Genomic DNA, 14,337 nt, shown 5'->3' with positions numbered 1-14,337 from the left:
CCGTTATACAATGGATAGTGCTGTTATTGGTAAGCTGAGAGGAGGCTAAAGCGTTAACAGGATCATTGGAAGTGCCTCAAACAGCTAATTGGCAGGGGTGGCAGCAGCCGTACCCCTCCTAATCTGATGTTGATAAGCTAGCCAGAGGATCAATATTAAACACCCCAAATAACCTCTTTAAAGCTTGGGACAACCCCTTTAAGGCTCACAATAAAAATCTGGCATGTCTTTTTAATTCTAGGAAGGTTACTATGGATGAAGACAAGCGCCGCTTGCGGCTATACCAGGAGCGGTACTTGGCTGATGGGGACCTTCACAGTGATGGTCCAGGAAGAATGAGAAAATTCAGGTGGAAGAACGTTGGTATGTTTTGAAAATGTAACATTGGTGCTGTAGTTGGTGCTGTTTTGAGTGATGTGATAGAAATCTGTAGATAAGGCCGATATGATGGTTGTGGTTGATGCCACTAGCACAGAAATTCAGCCTTAATATAAAGGGTATCTGTTGCCACAATCTTGGACTACAATCTGCTGTAATACATGAGCAGTGCTGCAGATAAACAGTCCACATTCCCCTGTGGTCAGTGTTTAACCCCTTTGTGCATTTGGACATAACTGTACGTCCAAATCACAAGTAATTTACTGCATTTGGACGTACAGTCACATCCAAACTGCTTACCGGTGCTGTGACACTATAAAGTATAAAGAGACTACCCAATCGGAGCGCTTTAGTGTAAAAATGCTAGTTTCAGACTGATCTCCACCCTGCAGATCACAGCCTGAAATCATGCAAGAGCCCCTATGTGCAGTGCCCCTTATCCATGTGCTGCCCCTCATATGCCCCCAAATATGTCCAATGTCCTCCTAATCCCCCCTCTGCTCCTCTTTGTGCGGTTGGCATTGATGGCAGCGGCTCAGGAACAGAGCCGCTGCCATCAACAGAGTGTAAGCTGTAACTTACAGCTGACACTCTTCTGCTTCAGCCGAAATCTGTGCTGGCACCGACCTCTGCTGTTTAACCCCATAGATGCCGCAGTCAGTAGCCCCCTGCAGCATCCATGGGGTTGAGAGGTGAACAAAGTCATATGTACCCCAAAATGATTCCAGTAAAATCTACAGCCCGTCCCGCAAAAAAACAAGCCACACACACACAGCTACATTGGTGAAAAAAAAATCAAAAAGTTATGGACTTTAATATGACGACTCAAAATATTAATTAATAAGTAATTTTATGCTGAAAAAGTAGTAAAACATAAAAAAACTTCATAAATTTGGTATCTCCATAACCGTATCAAACCACAGAATAGAATTATTACCGTATTTTTCGCTTTATAAGACGCACCTGATAAGGCGCACCTAGGTTTTTGAGGAGGAAAATAAGAAAAAAATATTTGGAACCAAAAGGTGTGCTTTTGGTAGCTTTTGAACTAATGGTGGTCTGTGGATGATGTACTGTTATGGGGATCTGTGGATGACACTGTTATGGGGGGATCTGTGGATGACGCACTGTTATGGGGGGGATCTGTGGATGACGCACTGTTATGGGGGGGATCTGTGGATGACGCACTGTTATGGGGGGGATCTGTGGATGACGCACTGTTATGGGGGGATCTGTGGATGACGCACTGTTATGGGGGGATCTGTGGATGACGCACTGTTATGGGGGGGATCTGTGGATGACGCACTGTTATGGGGGGGATCTGTGGATGACGCACTGTTATGGGGGGATCTGTGGATGACGCACTGTTATGGGGGGATCTGTGGATGACGCACTGTTATGGGGGATCTGTGGATGACGCACTGTTATGGGGGATCTGTGGATGACGCACTGTTATGGGGGATCTGTGGATGACACACTGTTATGGGGGATCTGTGCATGACACTGATGGGGGGGATCTGTGCATGACACTGATGGGGGGGGGGGGGGGGTCTGTGCATGACACTGATGGGGGGGGGGGGGGGGGGGGGGGATCTGTGCATGACACTGATGGGGGGGGGGGGGGATCTGTGCATGACACTTATGTCATCCACAGATCCCCAATCAGATGCATCAGTGTGGAGGGAGGAGGCGGGGCCCGGTGCAGTGACTCTACTCTAATACACCGGGCCCCGCAACTGTTAAACATTCAATCTGATCTATATCTAATAGTATATGCTCTGTACGGCTCTTACTGTAGTACCGTAAGTATAGCGCAGACCGGCATCTCCATCGGTAATGCGCCGCCTGCCCCAGCTCCCTCCTCATGCGCCGCCTGCCTGCTTATCTCACTTTATGAATGAACAGGCAGGCGGCGCATGACAGAGGGAGCTGGGGCAGGCGGCGCATGACAGAGGGAGCTGGAGCAGACGGCGCATGAGAAAGGAGGTGCGGCAAGCGGCGCATGACCGAGGGAGATGCCGGTCTGCGCTATACTTACGGTACTACAGTAAGAGCCGTACAGAGCATATACTATTAGATATAGATCAGATTGAATGTTTAACAGTTGCGGGGCCCGGTGTATAAGAGTAGAGTCACTGCACCGCGTCCCGCCTCCTCCCTCCACACTGTCACTGATACTTCGCTGGCCGCGCTGTGCAGCATAGCGGCCAGCAAAGTATTCGCTTTATAAGACGCACGGCCATTTTCCCTCCACTTTTGGGGGGAAAAAAGTGTGTTATAAAGCGAAACATACGGTATATCATATGTACTTCAAGATTACATGTTAGAACATCCCAGATGCCACTCCTTCCCTTCTGAATGCTGCCGTGTCCCCAAACAGCGGTTTACGACCACATATATGGTTTTGCCAAATTCAGGAAAAAATGCATTACAAATTGTGGGGTGCATTTTCTCTTGTTACCCCTTGTAAAAATAAAACATTTGGGGCTAAGGCAACATTATACTGGAAATAAAAGTAAATTTTTCATTTTCACAACTATGTGTTTCAAAGCATTCACTTCACCACTAGATTTATTCCTTTAGGGGTGTAGTTTCCAAAATAAGGTATTTTGGGGGGTTTTCTTTCTAGGGGTACCTTAGGGGCTCTTCAAATGTGACATGACACCTGAAAACCATTCCAGCAAAATCTGCCCTCCTTTAACTCCTTAAGGACACAGCCTTATTTCACCTTAAAGAGGACCTTTCACCTGTATAAACTGTGAACTGAGTATGCTGCCATATAGAGCGGCGCCCGGGGATCTCACTGCACTTGCTATTATCCCTGGGCGCCGCTCCGTTCTCCCGTTATAGGCTCCGGTACCTTTGCTCCTTAGGTTATAGTAGGCGGGTCTTCCTCTCGGGCTGTGAGCTGTGCGCTGCGATTGGCCAGCGCTGCAGCCTAGGAGAAGGAGACGCCCACAGGACAAGGGAAGACCCGCCTACTATAACTTAAGGAGCAAAGGTACCGGAGCCTATAACGGGAGAACGGAGCGGCGCCCGGGGATAATAGTAAGTGCAGTGAGATCCCCGGGCGCCGCTCTATATGGCAGCATACTCGGTTCACATAGTTTATACAGGTGAAAGGTCCTCTTTAAGGACCAGGCCATTTTTTGCAAATCTGACCAATGTCACTTTAAGTGCTGATAACTTTAAAACGCTTTGACTTATCCAGGCCATTCTGAGATTGTTTTTTCGTCACATATTGTACTTCATGACACTGGTAAAATGAAGTAAAAAAACATTTTTATTTATAAAAAAAAATGCCAAATTTAGCAAAAATTTGTAAAAAAATGCAAATTTCCAAGTTTCAAATTCTCTACTTCTATAATACATAGTAATACCTCCAAAAATATTTTTTAGTTATTACTTTACATTCCCCATAGGTCTACTTCATGTTTGGATCATTTTGGGAATGTTATTTTATTTTTTGGGGATGTTACAAGGCTTAGAAGTTTAGAAGCAAATCTTGGGTCACTTAGCCGAAGTGCCTGCTCAATGATTTGAGCAGGCACCGGCTTCCGATCACCGCCCGATGCGCGGCGGTGATCAGAAATACACAGGGCGTACAGGTACGCCCTGTGTCCTTAAGTACCAGGACATAAGGGCGTACCTGTACACCCTGTGTCCTGAAGAGGTTTAAAATCTGGTGCTTCTTTCCTTCTGTGCCCTGCCGTGTACCCATACAGTAGTTACGACCACATATCGGATGTTTCTGTAAACTGCAAAAACTGGGTGATTAAATATTGAGGTTTGTTTGACTGTTAACCCTTGCTGTGTTACAGGAATAATTGATTAAAATGGAAAATCTGCACACAAAAAAAACTTAAATTTCCCCTGCGTTTTGCTTGAATTCTTATGGAACACTTAAAGGGTTAACAAAGTTTGTAAAATCAGTTTTGAATAACTTGAGTGGTGTAGTTTCTAAAATGGGGTCATTTATGGGTGGTTTCTATTATGTAAGTCCCACAAAGTGACTCCATAACTGAACTGGTCCTTAAGAAAAAAACTAGATTATTGTACTTACCTTAAAGGGAACCTGTCACCGGGATTTTGTGTATAGAGCTGAGGACATGGGTGTGCTTTTATTGTGTAAAAAAAAAAACATTTGATACATATGCAAATTAACCTGAGATGAGTCAGAACTTGAAAATATGACTCTTCTCCGGTCACACAAGTAAGATATGACTCTTATGTTAATTTGCATATGTATCAAATCGTTTTTTTTACACAATAAAAGCACACAGAGCTATGGGAACTGGGTATTGCGGATGTGCTAGTGGCCATCTAGCAACCCATGTCCTCAGCTCTATACCCAAAATCCCGGTGACAGGTTCCCTTTAAAATCTGTTTCTCTTCTGTTCATTGGGGGACACAGGCTTGACTATGGGTATAGCTGCTGCCACTAGGAGGCGGACACTGAGCACAAAAGTGTGAGCTCCACGCCCTTCAGCTATACCCTTCTTACAGGGACTAAGCTAAAACAGTTAGTGCAAAAGCAGTAGGAGAAGCAAGAAAAAACTGGAAAACCGAACAATGTGCACACACAGGCCCATTAAAAGAAAGAACGGGTGGGAGTGTCCCCCAATGAACGGAAGAGAAACAGATTTTACGGTAAGTACAAAAATCTTGTTTTCTCATCTGTATCATTGGGGGACACAGGCTTGACCATGGGATGTTACAGAGCAGTCCCAAGGGTGGGTCATAAAGGAAGAAACGCCAGCCAATCGGAGAACCGCTAAACTCTACGTCCCAGAAAAGCGTCAGAAGACAAAGTTGTGTACTGTGTAAAATTTAGAAAAGGTGTGCAAAGACTACCAGGTTGATGCCTTGCATACATACCTGAAGGGCCAAAGCCCCATGATGTACTGCCCAAGAAGCCGTTACTGCCTGCAGAATGAGCAGTAACCCGGAAGGGTGGGGCCCGGTCACTGATGCGGTACGCTTCCAAAATGGCCAATTAAATCCATCGGGAAATGGATGTTTTGGACGTAGCCAGCCCTTGTCTTGGCCCCTCTGGAATGACAAACGGCGAATATGTCCGTCGGAAAGATGACATCTGAGACAGATGTGAACAGCTTGTACTAAATCCAGAGTGTGGAGCGACTGCTTAGGAAGGAAGGATTAAACAGGGCGAAGGACCACTTTGTCCTGATGGAGGATCAGGAAAGGCGACCGACAGGAAAGAGCCACGAGTTCCGACACCCTATGGATGAAAGTATTTGCCACCAAAGAAGCCACCTTGTAGGACAGGAAGCGAAGGGACACCTGCTGTAAAGGCTCAAACGGTGAGGAGTGGAGAGCGCTTAGAACCAGATTAATGTCCTAAGGCTTCAACGGAGGATGGTAAGGGGGTGCAGCGTGCGCAACCCCCTGCAGAAAGGTCCTAACTGCAAAAAGTGAAGCTAAGTTCCTCTGAAATAGAATGAAAAGAGCTAAGACTTGCCCTTTGAGAGAACTGAGAGCCAGCCCAAAGTCCATGCCAGACTGTAGGAAGGACAACAGTCGAGGCAATGATAAACGAATGGGAGACAGGTGGTGGCGTTCCCACCAACTGAAGTAGGACTTCCAAATCCGGTGATAGATCCGTCAGGACGATGGCTTTCTGGCACGAATCATGTTCTGCACCACCGCATCTGAGAAGCCCCGAGTACGGCGGCTTCAACAGCCATACAGTTAAATGTGGAGACCTTAAATTCGGGTGGAAGATTAGTCCCTTCGACCAGAGGTCCTCCTGAAGGGGAAGACGACAGGGTACGTCTGTGAGGAGCGAGATTAGGGATGCGTGCCGCACTCGTGCTAATCCGGGGATATGAGAATGACCTTCGGGCAGACCTTCGGACCTGATTTTCCGGCGGAGACGCGGAATGGGGGGTAAGAGAAGGGAACGCGTAGGGAAACGTGAACTGACTTTACGGAATCACAGGAGCGTTGTACGCCAGGGGATCCTTGGACTGCGCGACGAAGTTCTTGACCTTGTGGTTGAAGCGAGAGGCCATGAGATCCACGTCCGGCTGACCCCACCGCTCGCAAATCACTAGAAAAACCTGCGGGTGAAGAGCCCATTCGCCGGGATCGCGATGCTCCTGGCTGAGAGTCAGCGATCCAGTTGTCAACGCCGGGAATGTAAACTGCCGACAGAGCTAGGACATGGTTCTTTGACCTGTTGAAGCGTGCCCTGATCTGCCGCAAATGGGTGCTTTTACCACCTATAGCATCGGAGATGATCTCATCTAGACGTTTGCCAGAAAGTCTACCAGTAAAGGCTAGGGCTGTTAAGGCCCATTTCGAAGCATTATCCGACGCTTAGCAAGAGAGCCAAAGGGTACGGTGAATAGCCACCAAAAGGGCTGAAGCCTGGCCGCGTCCAGAGAGGCTTCACAAATGTAAGAAATGGCTTGGGACAGCTTCATTGCAATATCCGAAAGGTACCCAGAGGTCCGGGTGGTTGGGAAAACATTTTGGCAGGCGACGGGACTGCCTGAAGGAAAAGGGTGCAGGGTCTTCAACCTGTAAGGTTTCTATAACCGCTGCAATGAGATTTGTTTACCATAGAGGACAGTTTGGGAGACTCTGTCTCACCTGTCAGCGTCTGACAACTTTTCCTCAGAACGCGCCTCTTCTAAGGAGGACGCCTGGGAGCGAGACTCCCTGGGAGGTGGCGGTGGAACGGGGGGAATCAGACACCCTTCGAGGAGAGGGTGGTCTGGCCCGTTTTGCAGGACGGCCATGATGGGGATTAGCAGGGGGGTCCCCAGAGCCTGTGAGTGGTGACAAGAGAACATACATACCTGTCTGGTGACTTCTGCCCCTCCCCATCTCCAGCCGGGTCACCATCGGTGTGCTGCCCCTTGGGGAGGATTGCTACACTGGAAAAGGGGGTAGGGGGCGTACCGCAGGGCGACAATGGTGACCCGATAGCAGGCAGGATACAGAGGATTTAGGAACCTGTGGTTCTCCTTTTTCTTCTGGAGCCTGGGAACGAGCAGCGGGTTTCTTCTGTAGCCCTGCTAACAAGAAAAAAAAAGAAAAAAACATAAGTAAAAAACTGCAGACCTACAAAAGCAGGGAGGTCTGCCTCCTACGGACACTAAACTAAGGCTACTTTCACACTAGCGGCAGGAAGGATCCAACAGGCTGTTCATCCTGTTGGATCCGTCCTGCCGCTATTTCGCCGTGTTTCCGGACTGCCGCTCCGTCCCCATTGACTATAATGGGGACGGGCGGAGCTCCGGCGCAGCACGGCGAGAGGCCGCCGGACTAAAAGTACTGCATGTCAGACAGCTTAGTCCCTGTAGGAAGGGTATAGCTCACACTTTTTTGCTTAGTGTCCGCCTAGTGGCAGCAGCTATACCCATATGATTGGGGGACACGGGTCAAGCCTGTGTCCTCCAATGATACGGATGAGTCGGTTTTGGCAATTAATTCTTAATTTAAAATTTACTTATAAACTTCTAAGCCTTCTAACTTCCTGAAAAAATAAAATGACGTTTACAAAAAGATGCTAACAAAGTATACATATGGGGAATGTTAAGTAAATAACTATTTTTTATGATCGCCCGATCCGCATTTCCCCTCAGGTCTGCAGGACTTTTGTTGGTGGCTGAGCCCCCGAACCGTCTTTCTGCAAATCCTTCCTTCCCCCTCCGTTGGCAGGTGATCTCCACCGATGCCAGCCTGGCAGGTTGGGGGGCAGTCTTCTGGTCTCTCAGCCCAGGGTCGATACGGGAGAGCTTCTTGCAGATCAATATCCTGGAGCTCAGGGCCATATACCTAGCTCTGTCCTGTTAGACTCGCCTCCTTCATTGTCATCCTGTCTGGATTCAGACGGACAACTCCACTGCGGTGGCTTATTTGTACCACCAGGGGGCACCAGAAGCGTGACTGTTCTGAAGGAAGCCTCTCACATCCTACGGTGGGCAGAGGGGCACGTTCCCGCTGTCTACATCCCTGGAGTCGACTATTGGGCAGCGGGCTTGATTAGTCCCCAACGTCTCGGCCTGGGCGAGTGGTCTCTCCATCCAGAGGTGTTTCAACACCTCTGTCAGCATTGGGGAATCCCAGACGTGGATCTTTTTGCCTCCTCGCCAGGTCTCGTGCGGTAGATGCCTTGGTGCTCCTGTGGTCCCAATTCAGTCTCCTGTTGTCCCAATTCAGTCTCCTGCATCTATTCCTTCATCCTCCGCTTCTTCCTTGGGTGATCAAATGCCTCAAAATGGATTGGCTCCCGGTGATATTGGTGGCTCCAGACTGGCCCCGCAGGGCGCGGTACGCAGATCTAGTCTTCCTGCTCAACTCCCCATGGCGGCTACCACTGCGTCCCGACCTCCTTTTGCAAGGTCTGCTGTTCTATCCGAGTTTACCTTGGCTTCATTTAACGGTGTGGCTGTTGACGCCGCGATCCTGAGGTTCGGCGGCCTGTCCGAGTAAGTCATCCAGACCATGCTTCATGCACGTAAACTCCAGTCGGCCAGGGTTTACCATTGTACCTGGAAGGCTTATTTTGCTTGGTGTGAATCTGGCGAGGTTCACCCTCCCCTTTTTTCCATCCCTGGGATTCTTGTCTTTCTTCAGGCCGGCCTTGAGAAAGGTCTCCGCCTGGCCTCCCTCAAAGGTCATGTCTTGGCCTGGTCTGTTCTTTTTATAATGGCCCTTGGCTTCTCGTTCCTAAGTGAAAACCTTCCTTCAGGGGGTGGCACATCACGTCCTCCCCTTCCATTCTCCGGTGGAACCATGGGATTTGAATCTGGTCTTAGATGCTTCAGTCCTTTCCCTTTTGAGCCCTTGAAGGAGGTCTCCCTTTCTTATGCCTCTTTTAAGGTTGCCTTAATTGCGATCACCTCCATTTGCAGAGTCTTTGAGCTGGTGGCGCGCTCTTGCCGGTCTCCCTTTTTGGTTTTTCACCAGGACAAGGTTGTCCTGCGCCCAGTTCCCTCCTTTATTCCCAAGGTGGTTTCCTCCTTCCACATTAATGAGGAGATTGTCCTGCCTTCATTCTGTCCCAACCCCTCTCATCTCCACCGTCTGGATGTGGTTCGGGCACTCCGGCTGTATCTCCAGTTTAAAGTCCTTCCGTCGTTCTGACACTGTTGTCCCTGAGGGCTCACGTAAGGGTTTGCAAAGCCTCCAAAGCTACCATCTCCCGTTGGATTAGGTCGGCTGTCAAGGAAGCCTATGTTGCGAAGGGTCGTGTTCCCCCTTTCCTGTTGACCACTCACTCCACTAGGGCGATCTGGCCTCTGCCTCCCAGGTCTGCAAGGCCGCCACCTGGGCCTCAGTGCACACCTTCTCCAGATTTTACCACATCCATTCCTTGGCCTCTGCTGATGCGTTTGGGTCGCAAGGTTCTGCAAGCGGCTGTGCGCTAGGTTTTTCGCATAGCTGTTTCTTCCCACCCTCGGGGACTGCCTTGCGATGTCCCATGGTGCTGCTGTCTCCCAATGCCATTCACAAGAAAAATGGATTTTTGTACTGGCTGTAAAATCCTTTTCTCGTTGGGGGACACAGATCCCACCCTTGTTGTTTTTCCTCTTTGTTAGGTTTCCCGGGACTCTTCGATATTGGTCCTCTTTCTTGTTTAGGACATGTTGTTGGCTTCACTTCTTGCTTTGGTTTTTGGTGCTCCTACTGCTTTAGTGCCAACTGATTAGTTTAGTGTCTGTGCAGAGGGTATAGCCCATCTGGGTGAAACCAACACTTTTCCTTTCTAGTGGCAGCTGGGCATATACTCATGGTGCTGTGTCCCCCAATGTATCCAATAAGAAAATAATTTTAAGTACAAAAATCTATATTTTTTTTCTCAGCAACTCGGGCACATTTCAACATGGGACCAACACAGATGCATTCAGCTGCTTAAGTGCACATGTAACAGGTCAGCCAGTTTCATAGGGACAAATCTGTTAAAACAGTTAAAGGGGAAAAAAAAGCCTGCAAATGTGCGGTGTGCTCTTTGCTCAGGCCCTGTTCTTGAGATAGAGGTGGGACCTGCACCTTTCTGACATTTATGGCATATCCTATTGATATGCCATAAATGTTTAAGATTGGTCAACCTTTTAATGGCACTTTTGTGTATGTCAGGTATAATGGTAAGTTGCAGAGCATGATCTGTTTCTTTTGTATCCTTAGATGATGCCTCTCAGATGGACATGTTCCACAGATATTCTGAACTAGAAGATCAGGAGGCAGAGAATGAAGAAATGGATGAGGCAGAAGCCAAAAGGAGGAAGGAGCGATTTGAACGAGAGCAGTGGTTCCGTGAACAGGTAGAGTGCTGAATTGGGTTCAGCTATGTTGACATTTGTATGGTTGAAATGTCAACTATGAAGGGATTGTTTTCATATTAGCTCTTACTGAAGAATCTAATTCCTTTTTTTTTTTTTTATATTTTAGTCTGAAAATGGTGGCAAAGAAGTAGAGGAGGACATTGGGGAAAACAGTCAGTTCATGAAGTTGGCAAAAAAAGTTACAGAAAAAGTTTTACAGAGGAGATGTGAGTAGATTTTAAATAATTAAGAAGTATTAAATATGTCTTAGTTATAAGGGGCTAAAAGAAACCAAAGTTGGCCTCCTAGCACTATTGTTTTTAAGCAGTTTGTTAGAAAGGAACCATTTACATGTCCTCATCCACTATCCCACGATGAGGATTAGTGTTTCCACCTATATCCCTGTGTTTCCCTTTGATGATAGGAGTGGAGGTTTGGCATGCACCTGGCTAATCCATTTGTTCCTATGGGACTCCAGACATGGCACAGCGCTGTACTCAGCTGTCTCTTGCTATCCCATGTGAAGAATGAAGTGGCAGCAGGCATGCTTGACTGATGCTACATTCGTATGATACAGCGGCCAAAACAACACTGTTTCACCATTCTGTCTGATTTTGCGCATACGTAATCCTGCTATTAACTTTATATTTGCAGCGACCATAGAAACTACTGAGCCAAAAAAGCAAGCCTCTAAAAATCCTTTTGAAATTCAACGACCTTTTAGTCTTCCAAAGGTGAGATTTTATAAAAATATTTTATATGGTGTATGAGAAGTCGAACCATTTCTTCAGCTCACTAATCATAATTTACTTTAGATTAAAACAGGTTCGCTGTTGAACAAGCCAAAAGAAGTACTTGAAAAACTGGCAGCAATGTCAAACCTGAACCCTAATGCACCAAGAAACACAAGGAAGTTTGTCTTTCACATGCTGTCTCCACAAAAGAAAGAAGAATCCACAGCTAAACCAAAACCAAAGGTAATGTACTTTGTCTGCAGCAAACAATGGCTTGGGAACGCTATGCAGTTAAGATGTGCAGGGGTGGTACTCAAACATAAGACTTATTTCATGTATCATATGTTCAGTATGTATTGTCCGTTTTTGATGAATATTTCTGCTTGGTCGTATTTATTTTTGCGTGACCCCTGTTTGAATAAAGCAGCAGTATAGTTTTCTTTCACAACTTTGTGGCAATGCCGGAGATAAAGTACAAACGTCTGCTATCTCCAGCAGTCCCAAAGTTTTTTTAAATGGTACCCCCTTTTCTTGTTTTTGGTGAGCTGTTGCTGCGATCAGACATATCCTGTGGATAGGTGATAAATTTCACTCTTGAGCCAACATTTTTTTTATTTTATAAAAGACTAAAGAATAGCCGCTGCGTGGTTTTATTTTTTCATTGTATTTGAAGTAAACTGAAGTAGTACACATTCTATAGGAGTAGATAGTATATACAGTCCATTGAGTAGATTCTGAGACCAAGTTAGATCCCTGAAAACACAAAGGAGTTCCATGTATCAGTCCGCCTTCAAATAAACATGGCGTGTAAGAACCACATTCTTTCTTTTTTTAAATCAAATCGTTTTTATTGAACAATAAATACATAGTATAACATAAAACAATACGTTGTATTTTCCTTTCTTTACTTTATCCACCGTGTGGAATCAGTGAACAACAGTAATCATAGAGATACCAACACACAGTTTTATCACGTACCTATATATTACGTGTACACATGCTAAAACAAATATTTTAGACATAAAATTACCAATATCTTAACCTTCCCAACATCCCTCCCCCCCTCACCCTGCCCTAACCCCCCCCTACCCTAACCCCCCCCTACCCTAACAACTGGTCTTGACCATCACGAGCCTATATAACCACATGAGTATGAGATAACCATTCGCTCCACATTTTGTCAAACTTCTGAGGACACCCTCTCTTCACATACACCCCTTTTTCAAGTATCAACATGTCATGCACCTTCCGTTCAAACTCACTCAGTGTAGGCGGACTTCCCTGGATCCACCTCATAGCAATCAGTTTCCTGGCCACATATAGCAATCTCCCCACAGCCCACCTTAACCGTTTCAGTCCCTCCAATCTCAGACACATACCCCAGAATACACACCTTAGGATCTTTTTGAATTTTCAATGTCAGTTTGCTATTAATCATATTCCTAACATCCTCCCAATAATTACCAACTACTGGACAAGACCACAGCATATGCAACAAGTCTGCACCATCTTCCATACACTTTGGACACTTGTCATCACTTCTCACTTCTATCTTTTTCAGGAACACCGGTGTTTTGTACACTCTATGTATGATAAATAGTTGGGACAGTTTGCCCTGTTCACTCAAGGACACCTTGGGGACTCCTTCCAATATATCTTGCCACTTATCCTTAGACATATCTCCCACGTCAGCCTCCCATTTTTTCATTCTTGAAAGCGGATACCCCTCTAAGAATATTTCCAGTAAAAGAGCGTACACCTGTGATATTAACCCTCTTTTTCCCCCACCTGTCGGAAGAACAAGCTTATGAACCACCTCCATTTGAGCTATCTCACATCCTTTCCGCAACGTGACCCCAAGGGCATGCCTTATTTGAAGATATTTATAGAACCACTCCCTAGGGATATTAAATTCCTGCTGCAGGTTTTGAAATGACTTACATATCTTGTCCTTAATTAATTGGCCAATTCTCGTCACTCCATAAGTTTCCCAGTTCCTAAGTCCTGGTATGGCAAATAGTTCTGGCAACAAGTGGTTCTTTCCAATAGGAGAAATTTCACTAATACCACCCACTCCTCTTAGCTGCTTCACTTTTGCCCAAACTTTTTTCATAAGTTCAATAAGAGGGAGTTTTTCCCTCCCTGCATGCATTCCTGCGCCTTCCAGAATGCCCATGAGGTCACGACTGCCGAACCAATGCTGCAATATCTGCCCAGTCATGTCCGGTGCTTGCAGATCAATCCATCCCTTAACCACTTCCCATCTGGGCCCTTTGCCCCCTTCCTGACCAGGCCAAATTTTGCAAAACTGACATATCTCACTTTATGTGGTAATAACTTTGGAACACCTTTATTTATCCAAGTCATTCAGAGATTGTTTTCTCGTGACACATTGTACTTCATGATAGTCATAAATTTGAGTCAAAATATTTCACCTTTATTTATGAAAAAATCCCAAATTTACCCAAAAATTTGAAAAATTTGCAATTTTCTAAATTTCAATTTCTCTGCTTTTAAAACAGAAAGTGATACCTCATAAAATATTTATTATTTAACATTCCCCATATGTCTACTTTATGTTGGCATCATTTTGGAAATGTCATTTTATTTTTTTAGGACGTTAGAAGGCTTAGAAGTTTAGAAGGAATTCTTCAAATTTTTAAGAAAATTGCCAAAATCCACTTTATAAGGACCAGTTCAGGTCTGAAGTCACTTTGTGGGGCCTACATAGTGGATACCCCCATAAATGACCCCATTGTAGAAACTACACCCCTCAAGGTATTCAAAACCGATTTTACAAACTTTGTTAACCCTTTAGGCGTTCCACAAGAATTAAAGGGAAATGGAGATCAAATTTTAAAATTTCACTTTTTTGGCAGATTTTCCATTTTAATCCATTTTTTTCTTTAACACATCGATGTTAACAG

General features: G+C 45.9%; 1 protein-coding gene across 1 annotated transcript in view; it reads left to right on the top strand.

Moving 5' to 3' along the window:
• Positions 1-14,337, top strand: part of CLSPN (claspin) — a 68,253-nt gene that overhangs the window by 41,663 nt on the left and 12,253 nt on the right. The window contains exons 20-24 of the mRNA XM_040424381.1: positions 242-363; positions 10,540-10,676; positions 10,804-10,903; positions 11,331-11,410; positions 11,492-11,653. Coding sequence (XP_040280315.1) covers positions 242-363; positions 10,540-10,676; positions 10,804-10,903; positions 11,331-11,410; positions 11,492-11,653 — 601 coding nt within the window. The remainder of the gene's footprint in view (positions 1-241; positions 364-10,539; positions 10,677-10,803; positions 10,904-11,330; positions 11,411-11,491; positions 11,654-14,337) is intronic.

This window comes from Bufo bufo, chromosome 3 (genome assembly GCF_905171765.1).
Source record: "Bufo bufo chromosome 3, aBufBuf1.1, whole genome shotgun sequence".
NCBI classification, from domain to species: Eukaryota; Metazoa; Chordata; class Amphibia; order Anura; family Bufonidae; genus Bufo; species Bufo bufo.
Note: the sequence above shows the minus strand (reverse complement) of the source record. Positions and strands in the feature narration are given on the sequence as shown.